This window comes from Corvus cornix, chromosome Z, assembly GCF_000738735.6.
Source record: "Corvus cornix cornix isolate S_Up_H32 chromosome Z, ASM73873v5, whole genome shotgun sequence".
Taxonomy (NCBI): domain Eukaryota; kingdom Metazoa; phylum Chordata; class Aves; order Passeriformes; family Corvidae; genus Corvus; species Corvus cornix.
This window is the reverse complement of record NC_046357.1, coordinates 23159386-23183353: the sequence shown is the minus strand read 5'-3', so window position 1 is coordinate 23183353 and position 23968 is coordinate 23159386. Positions and strand designations below refer to the sequence as shown.

Below are 23968 nucleotides of genomic sequence, written 5' to 3'. Positions count from 1 at the left end.
ACAACCTGAAAAGTCCTTTTTTTGTTATGTTTAACAGAATCTTGAGATTTAGTTGCCTAACTGCTGTTCCACAGTTAGGAACAACTCTGCAAACTCAAAGATTTGGCTAATCTTATCTTCCAGTTATTATTTCTCTTTCTAATTCAAATTTCTACAAAAAAAGAAAACATCAGTTTAACAGGAATACCTCATCTGACAAGATGATTTAGGTGATGATAGTAGACTAGGACAACAGCAAAATGTGCATAAAGAAGGTAAAAGGTTACATAGGAGCTTAGAAAGAACCCAGCAAAACCTGCAAACGTGTTTTAGCACCATAGGCGAAAGAGTACTCTGATGTCAAAACAGTTAGGATATGGGAACAATAAACAGTCAAGGAAAGAGCAGGACTCCAGAGTGATACAGTTTATCATCTTGGTGACAAGAAGATTGCATGGACAGTTTAAGACGCTTTTTTAAAAAAAAAAACCCAACAAAACATGACTACTGAAAATCTTGTATGTACTTGTACTTGTACATTCCAAGTTTTGTGTCTCTCTAACCTATCCACAATAGATACACCAGTATAATTTTTCTAGATGTTAACTCTAAACTTATTACTCAGTTTCAATAAATGAAAAACAGACACTAAGTAGAAATCAGCTGACTTACATACATATACAATTACTCCTAATAACTCAGGCTGCTAAATAGAAATCTTAATCCTTATGTGACAAAGCATGATTTCACTAGGAGGCACAAAGTAATTTGCCAAAAGAATAGGCTTTTGCTGAGAAGAGACAGGGAAACCCTGTATGGTGCACAAGAACATTATGTAAGAAGAGTTAAGTTTTTGTTTTTAATTACTGCAGTTTTGAAAAGGTACATAAAAACATAGTAAATTTACAGGCATGCATATAACTTCTTCTGTTCATGATTCTTAAAAGCTGCGTATCATCCAGCACAAGAGTTCCACCTACTACAGTTTCTTGAGTCCCAGACCCGCTTCTTGCTCACATTTCATGCAATGCACACAAAAACTAAGGACATGATGTATGTAGCAAACAGTGAACAATCATCAGAGCATGGCATCATGCAAGAGATTTGAGGCCGTATTTCCAAAGAGCTCAGGTTCCTGAAAACCTCCTTTGCTTGTCCCCCTTCTGCTTACTCCAGGAATCTGTCAACTCAAACACCTCTGCTGAGCTCTATCACAGGCCATTCCCACAAGGAAAAGATGGTGTCCGAAGTATGCCTGAGAATACCTCGCCAGGCCACAACATTGTACAGGAATGCTATGACTCACTGACATTTTTGAAGGGAAATTGGAGTAGCTACACCTTAATTCAATCAGTATGTAGGAATTATCTGCAAGCAGTGCTGCCCAGCACTAGATAGGCGCAATGTTGCTCCTCCTCAGAAAAGCATCACAGAACCAGATGTGCATTGCAAAAGGCCACCTTACCCATTTTCAGCCAGTTATTGCAGCACAACATGTATTTGTCTTGCAGGCGACAGATCACTGTCTCCATTGCACTACTTCTTCTCTGCCTGGATTTACTTCTTTATATAATGAAATACAGAAATGCTATAAAAACACTGGAAGGGACCTGTTCCAACATTCTGTATGAGAAAAACATCTGCCTTAAAAGTTTGTACTCCTTAGCAAACTAGCAGTATTGAATCATAAAACAGATGGCACTCAAAAAGGGCTATAGAATTAGCAAACTTCAGCTCCAATTCATGTGATTGTGGCATTAAGGATCCAACCCACATGATTATGGAACAAAAGCAATCACAAGGCTTGGAACTTCTCAGCTCCTCACAAACTCAAGCTTTCCATTTGCAAGGTCATATTATACGGCTGTATCAAGATGCATGAGGACGAGCAGCTCATTTGGAACTCTGGAGAGAGGGTTTGGAAAGGGTTGCTGGCAGTGTGCCTCCCTGTGCACCTCAGGCACACAGCTACTCCTCAACATTTCCATGTCCCAAAGCACTTTATTTATTACTCAGCAGTGTTTCAGAGCTCTCTGAAATAGGAAGCCCATGTAGATCATGTTGAAGTACTTACACTATCCAGGGGATGACGTTTCTGTATTTTAAAGCTATTTACTTAAAAGCAAAAGGCATCCTACTGTATTTTGTTTCACCTAGAAGAAAATACTTCACTTACGGAAGACAGGAAATGCTTAGAAGACAAACTGTATGTTCAATAAAATCTTGAGCATACTCACATGGGAAGTCATCCACAAACATGGGGTCTATGTTATGCAGCAGTTCCACTCTGGGAGAAGGTCTTCCTTCGCTAAGAGAGATTTCAAAAGGAAATGTTAATTACCTTCTACAGCTCATTAGGATTCTGCATCCTTTATTTTAAGGCTTTTTGTCTTCTTAATAGAGAGTGAGCTCATAACTGTAAATTGATTATTATCAATTTTAATCTGAACGCTCCTTTCCGGCTGAGCAGCAACAACTTCTGCCCCTACAAGTTTTCCCGAACTTCAGTGGTGTTTATTTGGATTATTCATAAGTTTACAGAGTACAGAATTGTCTTTACCTAAGCAGGGTTTTACAGCAATCAACTTTAAGAGTCAAATTTCGCAGCATAAGCTGGCATGGCACTTGCTGTGCTCTCTGCATACCTGAGCAAGTGCTGGAAGTGTTATGGCTGGGTCAAAAAACACCACAGGCATTGCTACCCCAAAAAAAAACCACCTTTGATTTCTAATTGAGGTCACCAGGATTGTTTAGATACTTTGAATCTCACTGTGTTAAAAAAAATCACCCTTCTTTTTCTAAACATTCACTACATAGAGATGGTGTGGAATAAGCCTCTGAACTCACTCACAAATTTTCTTAGCTAAGTAAATCCCAGACCTAAAAAACTGAGTAAAGGAAATTTACTCCTTATAAAGGGCAACATGAGTAGGAAGACATAATTAGAAAGAACCTTGGCTACATGAAGACACAGCAACAATTTATTATTTGACATTGAACCTAAATATATCCTTTCAGGAATTTCCAAATAATTCAACTTGTTTTTTCTTTCATTAAAGAGCTTAACTTAAGGCACAAAAATTCAACCAGGGCCCCTAAACTTCTTAACACCAAGAATAAAAAAATCAGGTAACATAAACCTCAGTGAAGACCTAAAACATTACAGTTATTTTAATATATAAAAAATAGTATTAAACAATATTTACTTGTAATTTAAAATTTCCAGTAACAAACAATTAAAATAATACTTTTCTATTACAGTTCTAAAACCATTTCTGGATGTTACATTTTAAGTGAGTACAGAACTTAAGAAGAACTAAAAAACTAAATGTGTTCAGGTAATATAGTATTGTAATTAATACAGAGTAATTACATTAATTAAACTACAGTGTTGGTAATTCAAGGTATAGGAACTGCCACAAAAACGTTCCTCCCAAAATGTGGGTGAAAAGTTAAGTGCCCACCCCCCGGTATCTATAGTAGTCACACCCTTAATTAAAGAATGTTTGGCCTTATTTAAACATATTTCATCTTAGATTTAATAAACTCTGTCTCTATGTGCTCCATTGACAGCTGTGGTCAAGTGTGCCTTTCACCATCTGTTCATAGGTAACAATAACAAGAACCAGCTAGCAAAAGTTAAACTAGGATTCAAATTTATAGCCTGTGATTGACTCTGCAATAACTGTCTGGGAAGGTTTTCTTGCAATTTCTGAGCTGTATCTACATGTTTCAGTGTATTTTAAAAGAATGAAAGCACCAGAGTTATGCTAAGTAATCCACTATCTTCCACCAGAGTCAAATACAGAAGAATTAAGTAACTTACTGCTATTTACTTTTCATCTTTATAGATTCAATATTCATACAGACCCACTCAGTATTCACACAGTGCTGTGTGACCAGCAGGGACAGAGAGGGGATTCTGCCCCTCTGCTCTGCTCTGCTGAGACCCCACCTGCAGTGCTGCATCCAGCTCTGAGGTCCCAGCACAGGAAGGACATGGAGATGTTGGAGCGAGTCCAGAGGTGGTCACGGAGATGATCAGAGGGCTGGAGCACCTCCCCTTTTAGGACAGGCTGAGAGTTGGGTTTGTTCAGCCTGGAGAAGAGGTGGCTCTGAGCAGCCCTCATAGCAGCCTTTCAGTACTTAATGGGGGCCTACAAGAAAGGTGGGGACAAACTTTTTAGTAGGGCCTGTTGTGACAGGACAAGGGGTGATGGTTTTACACCAATGGACAGTTGATTTAGATTGGATATAAGAAAGAGATTTTTTATGGTAAGGGTGGTGAAACACTGGGACGGGTTGCCCAGAGAGGTGGTAGATGATCCATCCTTGGAAATATTCAAGGTCAGGTGAACAGGGCTCAAAGCAACCAATCTAGTTGAAGACGTCCCTGTCTAAAGCAGGAGGGTTGGCCTAGATGACCTTTAAAGGTCCCTTCCAACCAGCCTATTCTATGATTCCATATGAGTCTGTGATTATACCAAGTGTATTCATAGTGTTCAAGCAGACTAGTATTCCTATATCACTGAAGGTAACTTTCTTTATAGCTTTTAACGTGGACAGTGGATATTCTACACTAAATATGGCTATTTACATTACAGTTGATAGAACACAAAAAAGGAAGATTACACTTGTATTAATGTAATTTTTTCATGCTGCAGTTGTCATTATTATTGAATCAATTTTTGTTCTGGGATAGAATACTGGTATTAGTACCTTGGAGGTGTGATTTATTTGTAGTCATGAGATATACTCCCCGAAGCTTATGGCATCACTGCATTAAGCTGTGTAGAGCTTAATTACACGGTACTGAGCTGCTTTTCAGTTTGAGTGTTACTCCAGTAATTTCTATTGTGCAGAGCATGGACGTTTACAACCAGCATATATCACAAAACAATAGCCAAAGAATTTGGCGCTGTATGTTGAAAAAAACATCTGTCTCACAGCAAAAGACATCAGGAAAACAGAAACAACGCTCTGGGGAGAACAAATAGGAAATTCCCTGGAAGCACCTTAACTCTGCCCTCCTTCCCTTTTACAAAACTCCACAGAGACACGGACTCAACTACAGATTCACCTTGGCAGATGTTCTGCAAGGGTATTTTGCATCAGGAATATAGTCTAGCCAACAGACCTACAATAACAAAGCAATAATACTCTGTGGGAAACCTGCCTTTGTATTTTAGTAACTGCCTGTGTAACCATATCTTACAATGCTCTAATTTTAGAATATTTATTTTTAGACTTCAATACCCTAATACATCATCCCTCCCCCTAAACATAAGGAACATTTTATATTGTCTGGTTATTATTCTACCATGTCTGATGGTAGAGTAATTAAGATATGTCTTAATTATAGAATTAAGCAGTTAAAAGCTGCTGTTTTTCAAAACAGTCCTCTATGTAAGAACTGCTTAATGAAAGCATATGGCCTAACTTCAGTGTTGGTATGAGAATCAGCTAGTTCATGCTGAGAACGTTGCTTTATCTTCCGATTTGGAAAGTACTTAAAACACACAGAAAGATCTATTATCCCTTAGCGAGCACAAAGATCTACATGCAATCTTTCACTTTTGCTGTTGTTAGACAGCCAAAAGGTGTCCTTGGAAAGAAATCCAAGGTTTATCAGGGTAAGTATGTTTGTCTTGCACAGAAACAATCGCAGTGTCACTAAGCAAAATCTGAGCCTTTATAACCTTGTCATATTTCTCTGGGTCTTACTTGTAATGCTTTCCTAAAATAATTATTTCAGATGTGCTGCAAATAAACAGTACTCTCAGCTTTAGACTGCTCTTTCCTCTGTGTTAATTTATAACACAACAATGACAATTTTTTTTAAACAGGTGCTTGATTCCTAAAACAAATGTACCCATTCAGTACAGAACACAAGCTGATCTTATTTCATTTACTTCACCCAATCAATTATGATATTTCCAACATTACAAAAATATAAAAATGAAAGTTTCCCTACAAAACAGATGCGTAAAACCTTAAACTCTCTGCTTAATAAGCTTTGACAAAATAATAGTTATTTGTACTGTATTTTATCCTGAATCTCTCAGTGCCTATCATACTGCTTCATGTGGTCTACCATTCAATTTTTCTGTTAATGCAAAATAAAATACTTTGAGCATGGACATGCTAGATATTCAGTACTGAAAATCAAGATGTATCAAAAAAAAAGTATCAACCAAAGCAAATTTTTATGTAAGAAAAACTATTTCGCCTAGTGTCTCGATTTCAATAGAGTAGTAAGCATCTGGGGAACAGATGTTTCTTAAAAATGCCGGTGCCTTTTGAGATACTTACTTGGAAATATGCAGTAAAATTTAGACTCCTTGACTGGTTGCATTTTAGTATTGTTCTTGCTATTCTCAATTGCTATTTTTGTAAAATATATCTGTGATACTATCACTGTATTTTCAGAAATAATTTGTAATATGTACATAGTTTTAGAGCTATATTGTAGTCTTACCCATGATAATCTAAGGCAATAAAAAAAGGGAAATCTACTATGATTTATTATCTATTTATGAACCTTTATAAAATGTTGAAAATGTTGATATCTGAGATTAGAAAGATCTGATAGCTATCCAAAAATAGGTTGACACAGTGATACTACGCTAAGCTATTTTCAAAAATAAGCAAGAGACATCAAAGTAGAAGTTAAATTTCATTCCAAAGGTACTTGGAGGAGAATAAAAATTAGTTAGCATGGGTTTAATTATATGCTGCAACAAAATTTTGCACAGAAAAATAACCCAAGATTGGTATGCATGGAGAAAGACTAGTAAAATGCATGTGTGGAGACAACAGTACGAACACGAGAGCAGGGAAAGGGCTCTTGTAACAGCCCACGTTAATGACAATCCAGACTAGCACGTCAGCAAAACCCCAGCACATGGAGGCCAGTTCCACTGGACAGGGACATCTCTAGACAAAGCAGTGATGGCCCTCAGGGACTCACAGAGGTGGCGCAAGACACAGACACAGCATCAGAAGGATACAAACAGGCACAACCGGAACACAGAACACAACCTGTGCAGTTACCAAATGAAGAAGAACACAAAAGAAGCTTGAAGGACTTCACACATGGCATCCCTGGACCTTTGCACTGCAGCAATAGATGCTGGGCCCATTATGTGTTCACAAACATCCTGGTGTCAGGATGCCAGGTGGATGTCTTGAAATTCTCTGCCCCTGTGTCTGGCTGGGCAAACTTCCTAGACACACACCTCTTGGTAAGACTGTCAGGCAGTGAGTATGTGAGCAAAACCTGCTCTATTTCAGTTTCTATTGTAAATAAAAACCCATTCCTCTTTTATTAGGTCTCTCATTGATAGAGTGTTGAAATAGTAATGGGTCAGCAGATGGATTTGGAAGCAGCAGACAAGCTTTTGAGTTAAAATCCCTGTCAAAGAGCTTTTAAGTATCATACAAATTTTAACCTGAGTTCACACTATGAGAACATAAACACTGTGCTTCCTCAGTTTCATGCACTGCATGAAAGAAGAATAGAGTATAGCTAACCAAAAAGAATGCAAAAGAAGATATTTTGGTCTACAAGAAATGTGCTTCTGAACATCATCTTTTCCTGCTATTTTCTCCTAACCATTAAATGTCTTCTGTTTTTTCAGGTCAAAATTAAATAGAGGAGGCATGAAAGGAACACTTGGGTATGTGACTCTCAGCATTTCTTTATACTACTTAACATTATAGGTGTCATGGTAATGTTATTCCTAATTTGGACTACCAGTCATTTAAAGTCATGATAGAAAGTTCATTTTGGTCTAGAATTTCAGAATTTATACTTAGGATTTAAAAATTTATGTTAAATTTCTGTGTATTGTATATATAATCATATTTCTATAGTATATTACATTTATACATATTTTCAGTAGTATAGTATTTATTATAAAATATTATATTATTATATTTTATGTTATTACCTAAATATTGTATTAAGAACCCATCTTTTAAATACTGATCATGAGTAGACAGATATCTGAAATAGATTCAATATTTTTGTGACTTCTGAGAAGACCTGCACCATCCCACATATTCTTTTGAATATCTAAATCAAGGTTTCAAATTTATGATATTTTCCCTTTTGATTACACACATAAGAAACAGCAGGCTCAGGATAAAAGTTCTTCCTCCCCCATCCCTCCCCAAAGACAAAATCACAAGAAGCTTATGCCTCAATCTATATTAGACTGCACTGAAAAAAATATAGATGTAACACAGTGATTAATTTCCTTTTTTCGAATGAGTTAGAATATTAGAAAGTCATAATTTCACTCATTATGAGCCACTCGGTGTCAGAAAAACAACATATTTGAACTTTTCATCAGATATCACCAAAAGGGCACCGTGCCTTCATTGTTTACTATCCAATATTCAAGTGACCTTTTGAATTATGGTCATGAAATTTAATACACTCATTTATCCCGATTACATAGGAAAATCATGTGAAATTTGACATTTTGGCTGCAAGGTCAACCAAGGAACAGCCTAACAATTAGAAAACCTGACTTGTTACCTGTCCAGACAGAGGCCCTCTGTTTAACACACCCGGAAACACTGGTAGTCACCTGTTCCTGGCAGTGCCAGCAAACATTGCATTATTCCCTTTACAAAGAGAGAAATGTAAATGTCAGCAGCGTGCTGGCACTGCTGTACCTCTCCTTCCCAACAACTCTCCTGCTGAAGTAACCTGATCTGAGAAGATCAATCCATTGCAAAAAATACATGGTTGAAACCGAATCTGAAGTAGGCAGGAATTCTAATGGTAGCTGGAAGAAAAGTCTATGGTTTAGGTGTACTCTGAATCTTGCTGATGCTAAGTTTTCCCACAGGAAGACTGACAAGTAAAACATTTTACTTTTTCTGGCTGGATGGGAGTCTCCATTCCTTCCTGGCAGTTAATGATCCTTGGCCTCAAGTATACCTATCGTTATCTCCTTCCACTTGGAAGAGAGCCATACAGTACACCTGGGCACAAGGCCATCAGGCTCCTGTAAACTTCAGCTACTACAGGAAACCACCCCTTAGCTCCTCAGAAACCCAGGCAGCACTAAGAATGAAATCAAGCTTACCAGAGTCAAACAGGTAATGCTACAGGTATAGACAAAACAATTCTGAACTCAGGATACGGGTTTTAGCTCTGGGGAGGTGTGGGGGGGTGGGTTTGGTTTTCTCTCTTTGTTGTTTGTTCCAAGGTCTTTACAGTGCTAACCATGGATAGGCACATAGGTTCAATTCTGCCTACTCTAACTCTCAGTTTCTCATCTCAGTCCCTAACCCAGACAAGCACTCCTGCTCATGCTTGTTTAGGAATTGCATTTAACTCTTGCAATTCACAGTCTAGGATACTAAGACACACACAAAAAAGAAAGGGACAAAAGGTGACAACACACATAATGCAGTATAGTCTACCCACTATAAAAACAGAACAAAGACTACCAAAAGAAACAGAACACTAATCCTCAACTGAATGGCATGTAGGAAATAGAATTGTTAGTCCTTTTAGTCTGCTTTAGTAGTATTGAAATGTCAATCCTACATTATTCTTATGTGAATTAAAACTACACTTGAAGACCTACTAAAATAAATATAACTTCTATGAAGATAAGCCCTATCAGTGAACACATTACATGCGGCACAGAAAAGGAAGTAACAAAGGAATTTAAACCATTGCAATTTTTGCAAAACCAAAGGTTGGTCACAGAACTTTCAAATTCAGGAGAAACTAAGGTTTTAAGGACTTTTTAATCCATCTTAGTGGAATAAAAGAATACCGAAATAACCTAGCTGGAGCTATGCTGCGTCTTTTTTCCAGTCATCTAAGCATGTCTGCACTGTGCTTTTGAATATTCCAGTTTGCTTGAATCACTCACAACAACACAATTTTCAAGAAGCAGGTCAGGTCTACTTTTGTAGCTCATCTCACAGGCTTGAGACACTGGACAGCATGACATGGGTCTGTGCAAATGGTTACACATTGAGCCAGCCTGACAAGTCCTGTACTGAGCTAACAAACCATCAAAGTGGAATCCATGTTCAGTGAGTTTAATGTCTGCATAGATTTCCCACGTGTCCAATTCCAGACCCATATGGCAGACATACCTGACTGAGCTTTGTAGCAAGCAGGGTTTGGTCCATAAAATTTACCAACTCATACCTCATGCTATGCAAAATCAGTTAACATACTTCAGGATCACAGAGTGTTCTTGAAAAATTATACCATGCTTGCTTGCTGTTGTGTTCATACTGAAAACTTTGAAATACCAACTTAAAGCTGTATGGAGGCTTTGCATCTGTGACCAGGATTAATTTGCAACCTGGATAATTCTCTCATGGATAGCACGGTTAACTGCATTTATACCTTCCCTTTATTTTGGGAAAGGAACAGGTGATATTTCCCTCCCCATTCCCGTTCTGTTTCCTGGGCTGATTAAATTCTTCTCATACCAGAATGATGACTTGATGATTTGACATGCAAGTTTACCTGATAGCTTTCCAAACATCAAAGCCATCCAAAGGCTTAGTGCCATTGGTATGTCCTCCAGCAAGGTGCACCAGGGTTGGCAGCCAGTCAGAGATATGGATGAGTTCATGACTTTCCACACCTTTTTGTTTCAGCAAAGGACTTGCAACAAAGCCTACACCTCTCACTCCTCCTTCCCAGAGAGTCCATTTTCTCCCTCTCAGTGGCCAGTTATTTCCACCTGCTAAAGTTTGTCCTCCATTATCTGAAAAACAAATAAACAAAAGGAATTCTTGGTAAGAAAGAAACAGAACAATCCTCCCCACAACACCTATTCATCCATTTGAAAAAATATTTTCACAATACAGGTGTGCCATGCAAGTACTCGCATAGTGCTGTTAAGTGTTTATACGAGGTCTAACATTCTGGGCCAAGTAACAAACATTTGTTACATTTTAATACCTACAAATTTTATCAGTGAAAAGTTACTGCTAGGCAGAAACAATACCATACTAGAAGACAACAATTGAGAAAGACTGTGCTAAGAACGTCTTCTGACTGTGATTCAAAGTACCATTAGGTATCCAAAGCTTCCAGAACCAAAGTCTTCAAAAATTTAGTTTCAACTAATTTAAAGACCACAAGAAGATTTGCTATCAATGCCATTATTAGTACTCAGAATACACTGGTTTCCAAGGCAGTACAGTATCCTTAAAATGGAAACCTGTTACTCCAGTCTCAGGACAATACTTGCACACCTAGTTTAAAAGCAGGTTTTTTTCCAAATTTTTAGGCAGCAACATTGATATATAAGGTTAGACAAAACTGCGTTTCTCAGGCAGAAGGAGATAGCCCTAATAAAATGAATTGAAACTAGTTAACATAACTGAAGTGATTCAGAAATTGAATTTATTGTTTGGTGAGAATAGTGTATAAGATGGCTACAGAAAAAATTGAATCCTGACTACAGAAATATCTATGTGAATTAGAGATAGCTCATGGAATTCTTTTCTTTTTAACTCTCTGACCAAGCTTCCATGCTTAGAATAAAACCCAGATCCTTGAAGTTAACAGTCATGATCCTTTGAAGTTACTTTCAGTACTGTTACACAATTGTTCTTGTTCAAACCTACTGAAATGTTCTCAGAAGAGTCATTGCTGGCAATTCTGTTAAGCATAATTATCCTCTATTTTAATGAGGTTAAAATCATTTCAAATAGTAATTGCTGAACTGACATTCAGTGTAATTTGACATGTTCATACTGTATTTTCTGATTAAAAAACATGAATTTGAGGGTAGAAACAAGAAGTCCAACACCTTACAGAAGAACTTTACTGTAACCAGAACAAAATTATCTTCTTTCTGGTTGGCAAGAGTTCAAGAAGCATTTGGACAATACCCTTGGGCACATGGTGTGATCCTTGGGGATGGTCCTGTGCAGGGCCAGAGGCTGGAGTCAATGGTCCTTGTGGGTCCCTTCCAAATCCCTTGCAATTCAGCTTATTCTGTGTGTGACTCTGTGTTTAATTAGGGATCAATGTAACCCCCACATCTTTCTGCTTCACACAGAAGACCACTTTTGTTCTACAAAGGAATAAACCAGGGATATTCGTGAAGACTTTGAAACGTCAAGCCTAAGCTAAATGAAGCACTTGGCAAAAATAGAATTATCTGAAAAGAGTTAAATGTCCTGTGGCCCAACTAGCTTCCAGTTGGGATGCCCAGGTGTCCTGCATTTTTGGATTAAAAGGAAATGAATCAAGAGCTCTACCATCATTTCTCACACAACAGTGTTGAGCTCTGAGATCTGAGAACTTAAAACAGTTGCCGGTTACAACAAAAAAAAAAAAAAAATCAGTTTCAACAATTCCTTCTACTCATAATGTAAACAGGAATTCCTGTCAGAGATACTCAAGGGACAGAGCTTTCAGTAGCTTTTAACCTTTGGTGTCTTTAGAATAAAAGGCATCTTATCTACACTGTATTACAGCACAGTTTGGACATGCAGAGAAATCAGAACTTAAATATGTTACATACCTCCTTTGTACCACAGACTACTCACTATCCATATCAGTTTAATAGCAGCACATGAGGGTTTTTTTAGTTCCTGATTATCAGCAACAAAGCAACAAGGAAATTATAGAAGTAGGTGGTATTTCTGAAGAATAGAGAGAGGGAAGTGTGCACTTCTCAAGTTACAGTCAAATCCTTATGATACTTTTTCCTTGCTTTCTGTAAAGACATTCACATTCTGCCAGTTTTATTACACATTAAATTCCCTGATACAAGGAGTCTATCTAACACACATCCTGAAAGAACTTGTGTCTTGTATCAGCATTCAGACATAGCACCCCAAGTTTAAAAGAAAGGGGAAAAAAAATCTTGTTTTGATAGCTGATCTGATATGCAAATGAAAAAAAAACTGGCATATGAAACAAGGCTCATCCCCCTCATTTGACTTCTCATTCTCACATTACTAGAACACCACTTTTTCCTTCCTCAGGAATTCATGTTCAAGTGGTCCTTCCTGCATAATTTCTTTACTGAATTACCACGAAAGTGTTGAAGGAGGGAAAAGGATGGTTTCTGTTTTGATTATTGAAGTTTGTTTCCTTTCTAGGTAGGCAGAACATAACTGATGTGTCACCAGCAGTTCGTATGTACACAACACCTTCCACATGGTCTGAAATGTTATTGGGGACTTCAAATACCAACAATTTGTTAAAGAGGAGTTGGTTAACTAACAATGAAAGACCATAATGGAATCTCTATCAATAAAATATTTAGCTAACCACTAAATAATAAAGGGAGAGAGGGAATAAACAAGAAGCCACTGATTTCATGGAGTATAGACCTGGCAGAAAGTCCACTCAGGACTGTAACTGCTATTCTGGTTGGTTTTACCTTCAGGACTATGTCTGGACAGCAAGAAGGAAGATGGGCACCAGCTGTGTATGTGCGTGTTCAGCTACATTTCCTCTAAGTCAAGAGCTGTGGATGTATACATTGATGCTAAAAGCCTGCATGGGTTCAGAAAGCCACTGAGGAAGTTAAAGACAAAAAAGTAATTTATAGCTCCCACATGAAAACACATCACCTCAGTCTCAGGAGTTTTTTCAGCCACAAACTGCTGAAGATTTGCAAGTTTTCACAAAAGTTTCCTAGACACATGCCACCAAGAATTGCCATAGTGAGGTGGTGCCTGGCTAGACAGATCCTTCATCTGTGGAAGTACAACCATTCTCATGTTCTCCCAAGTAAGTTATTCCTCACTAACTCCTTATGCTATTTTACCCAAGTATGTCAAACATGGAACAAATTCCAAAGCCCATGGGGAAACTCCCAGTAGTTAAAACACAATTAAAATCCACTTAGGTATGAGACAAATGGAGTCATTGTTCCTTCATATTCTACACTGGCTTCATATCCAATTCTAAACCCATTTCAAAACAATATTTTCTGAACTATTTATCATATATTTTTGTAACTGTTTCTCTGCATGATTTATCCTAATATCTAATGTCAGAAGACAGTCTCCAGAACAAAGCTTTTGGAACCAAGCTACCTACACCTTGTGGCCCTGGTTTGTAAGACTGCTCAATATTAAAGTTTCAGCCTTGCTACTTCAGCTTAAAACAGAAGCCTACCCCAGGCATGCTACTTCATTCTCTCTTTGCTGGAGACAAAAATCAAATACGATTTTCATTAAAAATACTGAAATAGTGTGGAAGATGTAGTGAGCATATGTTCCTCATCTGTAAGAATAATTTTTGCAATTATATCCATATAATTTAGACTACAGCAGTACCCACAACATACTAGGTGTATTAAAAAATCATAAAATTAACCAGCTCTTGTCCCCAAAGAAAGGATGAAAGGGGAGAGAATAAGGCTGTATCTAGAAATTATGCCCATTGGCATAAGCATTACCTAGCTAACTTATGCAGCTTTGTTTGCTTTCTTGAATGGAAGCATCACACATTTTTAAAGGGCTTTGTTGCTTGCTTGGCTTGGCTTGCTTTGAGAGATGTTTAGCTACCCTTATTTTCTCACAGCATTAATCACTCTTATTATGTCTTATTTTAAGAAGGGGTGTACCTAGATGCTTTATTTCCATTCTCATGGAATTTTCTTCTACAAGGTGAAATTTGTGGCAACAAAGGAAAATGTGGGAAAGAGATAGTCTCACTAATAGAAGAATGGGCTGAAACAGAATTTGTAGCAGGTGCTACCAGCAAAAATGAAAAAATGCACAGCACATATATGCTGGGTAAATGACAAAACAAGAGAATAAAGGAGAACAACAGAATCATCCTGGCTGCTTTAAAAGGTAGTTTCCATCAAAGCTGACATCAGTCTTGATGGAACAAGCTGAAAAAAAAAAGAACATTGCAAAGTACCTCCATCTCAAAACAATTTGGGTGAAAATAGGATATATTTTTTGACACAGAAAGTCAGAGAATATAACCTGTTCTTAAAACGTGGGTGATTGTCTTTAGAACTACTGTGGTTCTCTTATTAAAAATAATTAAGACGAAGAATTATTTTAAAACATTTATTTAATAAAAACCTTTAAACATAAGAAAAATAGATGCAAAGTAAAGCTTGTGTGTCTTGTGTATACAATACAACTTTAAAAATGAAGGCAAATGTTCTTCCCACAAACATCTGCTTTTTTAACTAATATTTATTGTCATATACATGTGAAAGAGCTTAATTTGCTAAAGCTGTAATTTCTAAACTGTAAGAGATGTTTTGCAGGAGTTTTTAAAGGAATCAATAAACAAAACTAAACAGAGAGGCCCTTCTGTTTCTCCCAAATACTACTCTGAAGAGTTGCCAGCTGCCAAACATTTTGAATAGCGCAGTGTATATATAGAGTGATGTAGGATGCATGCAACTAGTAAGCAGTTTAATGACTAAGAATTCTTTAAAGAAGAGATGGACAATAAAAAACAGCAATAAAACAATTCTGAGTGCAATAATTAATGAAGCATGGATTTACATCTTTGCATAGACTCACTTTCTTACAGAATTACCCTGGAACTGAAGCAACAGTCTGCTTTGTACTATGAAGAAAATCTACATTGGAAATAGATGCTCACAACTCTGGGGAAAGCTTCATTTGGGATTTATACCTCACTAGACAGTAGAAAGCTATAAAAAGGCAAAGGTGTTGATTTAAGAACAAACTCTGACAAATGTCCTTCCCAGGATCATAAATATCTCTTGCCTGCATGCATTCATTGCCAAGACAAATCCACAGTAGTTACCAAACTCGGGGGCAATACTAATAGCATTAATAGATTTGTTAAAACTTCAAGCATCAGAGCCCACTTCTCTGAGAAATTCAGTTTAGACTGATCATTGGGCTTAAAAATTATTTTTAGGAAAAGAAATTAAATGGAAACAAGTACTGTAATACTGTGTAAGGCCAGCTCTGTAAGAAAGCAAGCTTAATCTCCCCCAGTTGTTCGCATTAAAAAAAAGTTCTTGTCTATGCAGTGGAACGAAAAACTTATTAAAAAAGCTATAAAGAGACCCTTACGTTTTATTTTTTGGGTAGTGGGCAAAACACTATAATAGAAGTTTCCAAAGGCCACCTAAGTACAGTATGGACAACACCCTAGCTTCTCCACCATGTGGACCAATCAACTTTCTCCTGACTTCTACTGCCTGCTCACACTATCTTAGCAGGTTTTGATCACAATCCTGCCTCACATCAATGGTTTAGAAGTACTATTTTCTGGCAAATAGGCCAGAAATTAGTCTTCATCTAAAGATTTTCCTTGCTGGTTCTTTTTGTCAAGTCTTAGATAGGGCTTAAGTGTGTAGATTAAAAATGGTAAATAGTACATTAAAACTTTTTGGTTCTTTTTTTTTCCAAAAGAAACAATGTGCCTTCTTGTACAGCTACCTATTTTGTTCCAACAGACCAGGCCTTGTTTCAACTACACTACAGAAAAGTGAATTTTATTTTTCTTCCTACCAGAGCATACTTTTTTTGTTTCCCTTGTGACCACTCAGGTTGCTGCATTCTTCTTTCAACCACAACTGAGCTACACCCCACAGTCCCGTTGACGTGCCTGGCAAATTGTTCTAGACAAGCTCTTCCGAGAGAGCTTCCTGGAATTTCTCCAAAGATTCATTCAGGACTGTATTTGGTGCTGTTATTAAGCAGTTTTCACTCCAGTGGTTCCCTTTAGTTTGCATTTTCTTAGTTCAAGTAATAAAGAGCTACCTGTAAGCTCTTTATTTTTTCTCCTTAGCAAGGGGAAAAAAAAAATAACTCTTGCTGACTACTTGTTTTAGATAATAGGAATACCTCACAAACATATGCATCATTTGCATAAACTGCCTTAACTTCTATTTAGTCTACACCTTTCATTCTGCTGAGATGATGTAAGTATGTTTAAGTTTGTGATACATATTACACAACCTTGATTACAGTATCAGAACTGTAAATCTAAGTATATGTCCTAATAATCTCAATCCTCAAGGTAAATTTTACAACTGGTTTTGGCATTTATAGAACAAAGAGTGATATGGAAAATCTTTATTACAATAACTTTAGAAAATACAATAGCAATTAATTAATTCCTACAAGAAAAGGAACAGTCTTAAGAGAAAAAGATCCTTTCAGCACAGCAATCCAATAGGGTAAGTATTTCTGAACTGTTTTTCTCTGTATACCTCAGAGCACAATAAATTTTGCATGAACAAATTTTAGCAGTAAGTAACAGAGGACCAAAAGTGCTTGATATCACACACACACTCACATACAAAAGTAAACATGTCAAATGTATTATGTTAATGAGGTTTACAAACTTAAATACTTCTTGGATACCTACATTTGTTTTTTAAAATAGCTATCCAAAATTTAATACATCTGTATGCATCTAACTCATATATCCACAGAGAAAGAAATAACCAACCAACATTTACAATTTGACTGATTAGGAATCAGTCAACAAAAGAAAAAAAAAAAAAAAGAGAGAAATCAAGTGCAATGAAGTGCTGTGTGCCAAGAAAATCTTTGAAATCTTTGACTATGAAAACAGTTTTCTATCCTATTCAGAACACAGCCCAAATAAATAATTAGAAATAATAAATGTGCAAGGGCAAAGAAACAAGAAAACTTTAAGTATCTAGGATTATATAAATACAATTAGATATTATAAATCAGTTCAGTATTTGTTATGTACTCATGATAACTTTAACCAACCATTAGAATCTCTAAAGATCTAGTAAAACATTTCTGGCTCCAGGCTACCAACACCCAGGTCTCCTTTTGCCTGAAAACAGTTACAAAACACTTGCCAAATAGTCCTTACGTACCTCCAGTACAACATCAGCATGCCCCAGCTCTTTTTACTGTTTTCCACCTGTTATTTAGCTCCTAGTCTTTTTTGAATTGATGAATCTATCAGAAGCTGCAAGAGAAAACTCCCATGCTCTTTGATTTCTCAAGGGCCCCTGCAGTAAGCTGATCTAGCACACATCTGTGTGATATGTAAACCATGCCAAACTCTGCTTGAAAGCCTTGTCTAAAGCCACACTATTTTTAAAGTGAGTACAGACCAGAAGAAAAAAACAACTTCAATTTATTTTCTAATGCAGGGTATTTCAATATATTATCAAATTAAAGCATCTTCAAAATAAGGAGAAAAAACCTTTTAAGCTTCTGCTACTCCTGAAACTAAAGGCTGCTAACACCCTAAAGCCATGAACTGTATGTCACTTAGCATGAAATATATGCATAAAAAGTTTGAAGGGAAAATGGGGTCAATTATAACCCCCATTCCAGTTTCTTGCTTCTGATTAATACATTAATGACTTTGTGAAGAGTGAAACTAAGGTGGTTTCTCTTTGCTAAATGGAACAGAATCCCTCCTATACATTCCCTCATTGCATTTAAAATAAATAACTCAGAAGGATGTTTAGTTTCCAAGTGCATCCCCCCTCTCTCCCTACCAAACAGAAGAGATATGTCCATATGGTAGACAGACAATAATAACAGGAGGACAGGATAGGGCTGACATATGACCAAAAGTATGCTGCAAAGCACTGAATTTTATGCATTAAATTTTCTTAGTGCAGAGACTGTCCAATAGCTGGCAGCACCTAGGTGCTTTTATTCAGTAAAAGCATTCGGAAGTTTATTTTGAATACATTTGGGTTTCTTCCTCTGCTTCTGGAAACAGCATGACTCTTAGAACAAACGTAGTGCTATTATCCAAATAATATTATGGATATTAGGAGGCACATTTATATCAGCTTTTGGAAGGAAAAAAGCAGGAAGAGGGCTGCTGTTAACTGTGCTTACAGATACTCCTTTTAAGCAGCGACCAGACAAAACCAATGCATCCACACCTTCAGATATATAGAAAATATCTGACCTCAGACCTGCTACATCTGTATTTTAGGCTTCAAGCTGTAAGGTAAGAAAAGAGGATGCTATCCCAACCGTGAAGAGAGCAGCTGGTGGAAAACTAGTTTTACATTTATTGCTGATCAGAGTCATATACAAGAAAAGAGGTCACTGACTTCACATGAAGCAGAGGCACTGAGGTGCACATGGCCTGCAAGGAGGCTGACAACCTCAGGGAATCATTATTTCACTTCTCTCCAGTGTCATTTGAGGGGGAAGGAAAAAATGACTACTTTGACCTAACACCCATTTTGTTTTCTTTTGAAAGCAAAAAAAGAAAAAGAAAAAAGAAAAAACAATCCAAAAACCCACTTCCAGGGATATGAAGTTGCCAAAACTTAGAATTAAAATGCAAACAGCAGAGACAAATGGTCTAATATACAGGCATTAGAGCCTCAGGGTTCTTCCCAGAACCCATATTTTCCATCCTAATATCCTGTATCCCCTCTTTTTTGGAGTTTATTTGAGAGGAAGCTGCTCTGATTGCCTTCTGTCACTCCTCTGGCAGACAATAAACAGAGCAATCTGGAGTTAATTTAAGCAGTTTAGCACATCAGGATACAGCTGGGAAAGGTTTTGGGAGAAAGGCTGGGGAGGAAGAAGAGGGCTGCACACAGTCCAACCAAGCCCGCACACAGGAAGGTGGTGCAGATGGGCACCTTCCAACACTACCACCTGCAGACAGGGAAAACTGCCCCATGACAAAACTCTCCAAGCAGCCCAGGAACAGCAGAAACCTCACTGCAAGGAATTTAGAAGTCCACTCTTAAAAGCAGGAGTGGCAGGGCCACTACTTCATGTAAGGAATATTACAGCCGATCCTTGGTCATCGAGTGGTAACCCAACCCCTCCTGTGTGTCTACCACTTTTATATTTCACCCTCTATAAGCCAGATGTCTTTTCTTTCTTCTTAAGTTTAGACACATGCAATGGTTTTACACAGTGCAAACAATGACTTGATTCCGGCCATTGGACAGATTTACATCTGTTTTTTACATCACTTTTATTTGAGTTCTTAATCACTTGGGGCCCTAGCTATACCCAGAATATATTGACTGAGTTCACTACCAGAAAGAAACACATACCTGCTGGCATAAAAATACAAAAACGAAACAAACGTCTTCAGTTATTACTTAACGCAGGGGACATTTTAAAAAAGTGCTGCATGCACCTTAGGAAGAAATATGTGTCCGTAAGCTAATTCTCACACCAAGCACATAAACCACAAAAACTTAAAATCTTTACTCCAAAGAGTAAAGAAAATAATATTCTTTAGAACACTGGTCTCACAGGGGGGATGAAAAAGGCTAATTGTTTTGTGATCAGTTGTAACTGTTTTGTTTGCTGTAGGGTGTTTCATTGCCCTAGAGGTTAAGATGAAAGGAAACAGGTAAGTTAATTAACAAGGTGGAAATGCAACAGTCTTGCGTAGGTACATCCAGCATTGTCTAAGGCATTCCCAACAGCCACCCCAGCTTTTGCTGAATGCAACAAAGACTACAGGGGAGGAAAGGGGTTATTTTTAAAGTTAATATGGTGACAGAGAAACACACATAATGGAAAGTAATGGAAGTTTAAATAAATAATATCTGTTCTCTTTAATAATCTAAGTAGTGTTTTTAACCAGTTTGCATAAATCTGTTTTTTAGCAGCGGATTATGTTTTCCAGGCAGGGAAATGACAGATAACCTATTTGCTGAATGAGTGTTTCAGAATAATTTTTTGCTTGTTATTTATTTCTTTAACACCTTTGCTTGGTTACAAGTAACAATGGCTGAATAACATACTGCTGAACCTAAGAAAAGGATGTTAAGCTGGACAAAACTGAACCTCTGCTCTCATAAAAACAGAAAGAAACCTAGTGTTTAGTGTTGTGCCTAATACTCTCCCCTCCTTCATTTTGGCACACCAATTCAAGTGAGTGACAAGAAGGAACACTTAAATACAGAACTTTTAACTCATTAATGATTATTTTATTCCAACTTTGTGATTTTTTACCCCCAGCTACATGCCAAAACATGCCCTCTTTAAGTAATCCCATGTTTAAACCTCTGCAATCTGCCTGCACCATGCTAGTTCAGTAAGGTCACCAGCAATTTCCTCTTGGCAAGTTCCCGCCTTTCTCCAATATCATCGTCCTTGAACTTTTGGCCACTTTTGATCGTATTTCCTGAATCCTGAAATTGTGAAATCTCTCCTCTTGGCAACATCTAGCCGTACAGACCACATTCAATTATACACTATAACTCTGAGAGATTTTAAAGTGGAGTTGCTTATATGTGCAACAGAAACAACTGTAGACTTCAAAGGAACAGTCAAATTGCATATTTTGCTCTTTGTGGGCATTATAGTTTTAATGGGTTTGTGCCTAAAGATGATTCCCTACAACATTTACCCTGGAAACTTTATCCTTTATAGGTTAATTTTTTTATTTCCTTTTCCATTCCTGAAAGCGGGAAAGAAGCAGAAAACCCCGTAATGCACTAACAGAGTCCTCTGCTCAAAGACAGTATTTCATTACAAACAGAACTTTAGCCCTGGATGGTCAAATGATTCACAGTACACCCATACTTCAGAAACAGGCTAATCCTACCATTCTCAGAAGACATCTTGCCTTCTTCCCTCTGCAAATTTCTTATCTAATTTAGTGATATTAAAGCCATAAAGCACATCTACTTTGTGATTCAACCTGTGCTTGCCAAATGAATTTCTCCACTATTGCTTGATATCCCTGATGCCACCAACAATCAGAATTTATCATCTCATTTATATCATTGACCAAACCACCCACATGATCCTTCCTCAGCCTGCTTAGTCCAACCCTGCATTAAGAAGTATTCAGTCAAAGGGGTAGGTCACTGCAAACGTGGGGTGACTAGAGTTGATGGTGGAATCTTAAGTGGTGAGCTCCCCTAATCTCCACATTTACAGCTGCAGGTTTATCTTCCTCGCAAAGGACTTCTGCCCTCATGAATAACCACTACTTGACTCATATATGTGAGTCCAGAAGTCACATTTTCCCTCTACTCCCACTTTAGCAGGGGAGTTTTACTAAATCCTACTTCAGATTTCTCTCAGGATTATGGAATACGTGACCCATTAAACTAGGCAAGGTCTTTAGGTCCATGTTTTCCCAAAGCTTATCTTCTCATTTGCCTTAGGCTACAGGAAGGCTCTGACCAAACTAATCCAAAGAATAGAGGTAATTAAAACCTCTCAGATCACACAAGAGGTCAACAATCCCTAAAAGAGGCTGTTATGATTATGTTTACTCTTCACACAGTTTTGTCAAAATTATCTAGATTAATAAATCGAAACCACTGTAACTGTTTAAAATGTTTAAGCTACCCAAGGTCACTTGGAGGGAACCACAGGAAGCCACATGCAGGTCCTGAGCAGCTGAGAGACCTCAGGGGCAATCACCTGTGAAAGGAGGCACCTGTGGGCAGAAAAAGACCCCTAACCTTAGCCCCACACATCAGCATCACTGTCTACACAGCTATTCTTCCTCCTGAGGCATGCATTTTTCCTTTTAGGTGGGTGGGGTTTTTTTGGTTGGGGTTTTTTTTTTTTGGTTGTTTTTTTTTTGTTGTTGTTGGGTTTGGGGTTTTTTTTGCCATTGTATTCTTCCTGGTACCTTCGACTTTATAATGAACTGTAACGGATGGTCAGCAGTAGTTTCTCTCTCCTAGTCAATGCAAACCATTTGAGGCCAGTAAAATGTAATTATTAAATTGTTTTAAACAAAATCTTTGCTTTTTCAATCCTTTGAAATCACTGGAACACACCTTGATGGCAGCAGAATGTGTGATACATTCAAGTAGGCAGGTATCAATTCATATCCTCTGCAGTCAGAACTGCAACTATGTACAACTTTACAGAGAAAAGTAATGGAGTGCACCTTTTGTTTTTAACCCCCATGAGTAACAGAAGAATACTGTTGAAAAAATTTGGACTTAACAGAAAAAAAACATGCAGAGGATGTCTTTCTTTATATCCACTTGTTACAAATGCTTATTTGATTGTAAAACCTGTTACAATACTTCAGTGCAAATAGAAAGAAGTAGACGTAAAGCAGACTTAAAGAGATATAACTATTAAAACTCTCATTAAATTCTGCATACCAGATGTCAGCATATGCTATTTCATTGTTGATTTGATAAAGTACACTCTTGCAAGACACCAGAAGCAGTACAATGCTTCAATACATCCAGCTCTCTGCACTGATCAGTAATAATCTTTCGCATAGCCTAAACATGGGGACCACCTACAATACAAGAAGTCAGTATTGAAAAACCTACACTACATTTGCTGCATTATTTAGTTTTACATGTTGTAGGTTAAAGCCATTTACTCTAAAATATAAGTGAAATTACTGCTGCAGACTTCTGGTTCTCCCAACCAGTTCAAGCAACTCTGGAATCTTAATACAGAATTCAGGGTCAGCTCACTTCAGCATACACAAAGCTCTGGCTGCATTTTAACTTGAGAAAACACAATTGGAGGTCAAAGGTAAGAGCAAGCATAGGCAGCATTCCACACGGCAGCAGTGCTCAAAGTTCAGATAAAAACAGGGCTGTTTCTTCCTGCTTAAAGAGAAATGTAAAGATAGATGCTGTATTTTCAGAGACAGATATTCCAGTCATAGGAGGCATGTGGAGGTGTCTAGAGAAGCACAGAGATTTCAAAAGGGCATAAAGAGGTATAGAGAAAGCAGAAGAACGATTAAGACCAAGCTGTAAAGAACTGAAAAAAACAAACAAGGAACCTTCCAAAAGGAGGGGAAATTAGCTTATTTGTTCCAGCATTAGTACTAATGGAGGAAAAAAACTGCAGTGAACACTATGGTAAGAGCTCTCCTAGCCATTTTCACATCAGACATTTACATGATCTGATACACCTGTGTGCATCTTAGCAACCACTGCCTAATAACATGCTTATGGATTTCAGTGTTTCTTCTGGTATTTTTAACTCAAAAATCTGTAAAATGTATGGCTTCCTTTGCATTCAGTACATTTATGTTCTGACCACCTAAGTAAATTCTGCTGGTTTTATTCTCCCATTA

The 23968-nt window shown here is 37.5% G+C and overlaps 1 protein-coding gene across 1 annotated transcript in view; it reads right to left on the bottom strand.

Moving 5' to 3' along the window:
* ARSB (arylsulfatase B) overlaps positions 1 to 23968 on the bottom strand; it is an 80305-nt gene that overhangs the window by 37376 nt on the left and 18961 nt on the right. The window contains exons 5-6 of the mRNA XM_039567140.1: positions 10493 to 10736; positions 2217 to 2287 (exon numbers count right to left, since the gene is read on the bottom strand). Coding sequence (XP_039423074.1) covers positions 2217 to 2287; positions 10493 to 10736 — 315 coding nt within the window. The remainder of the gene's footprint in view (positions 1 to 2216; positions 2288 to 10492; positions 10737 to 23968) is intronic.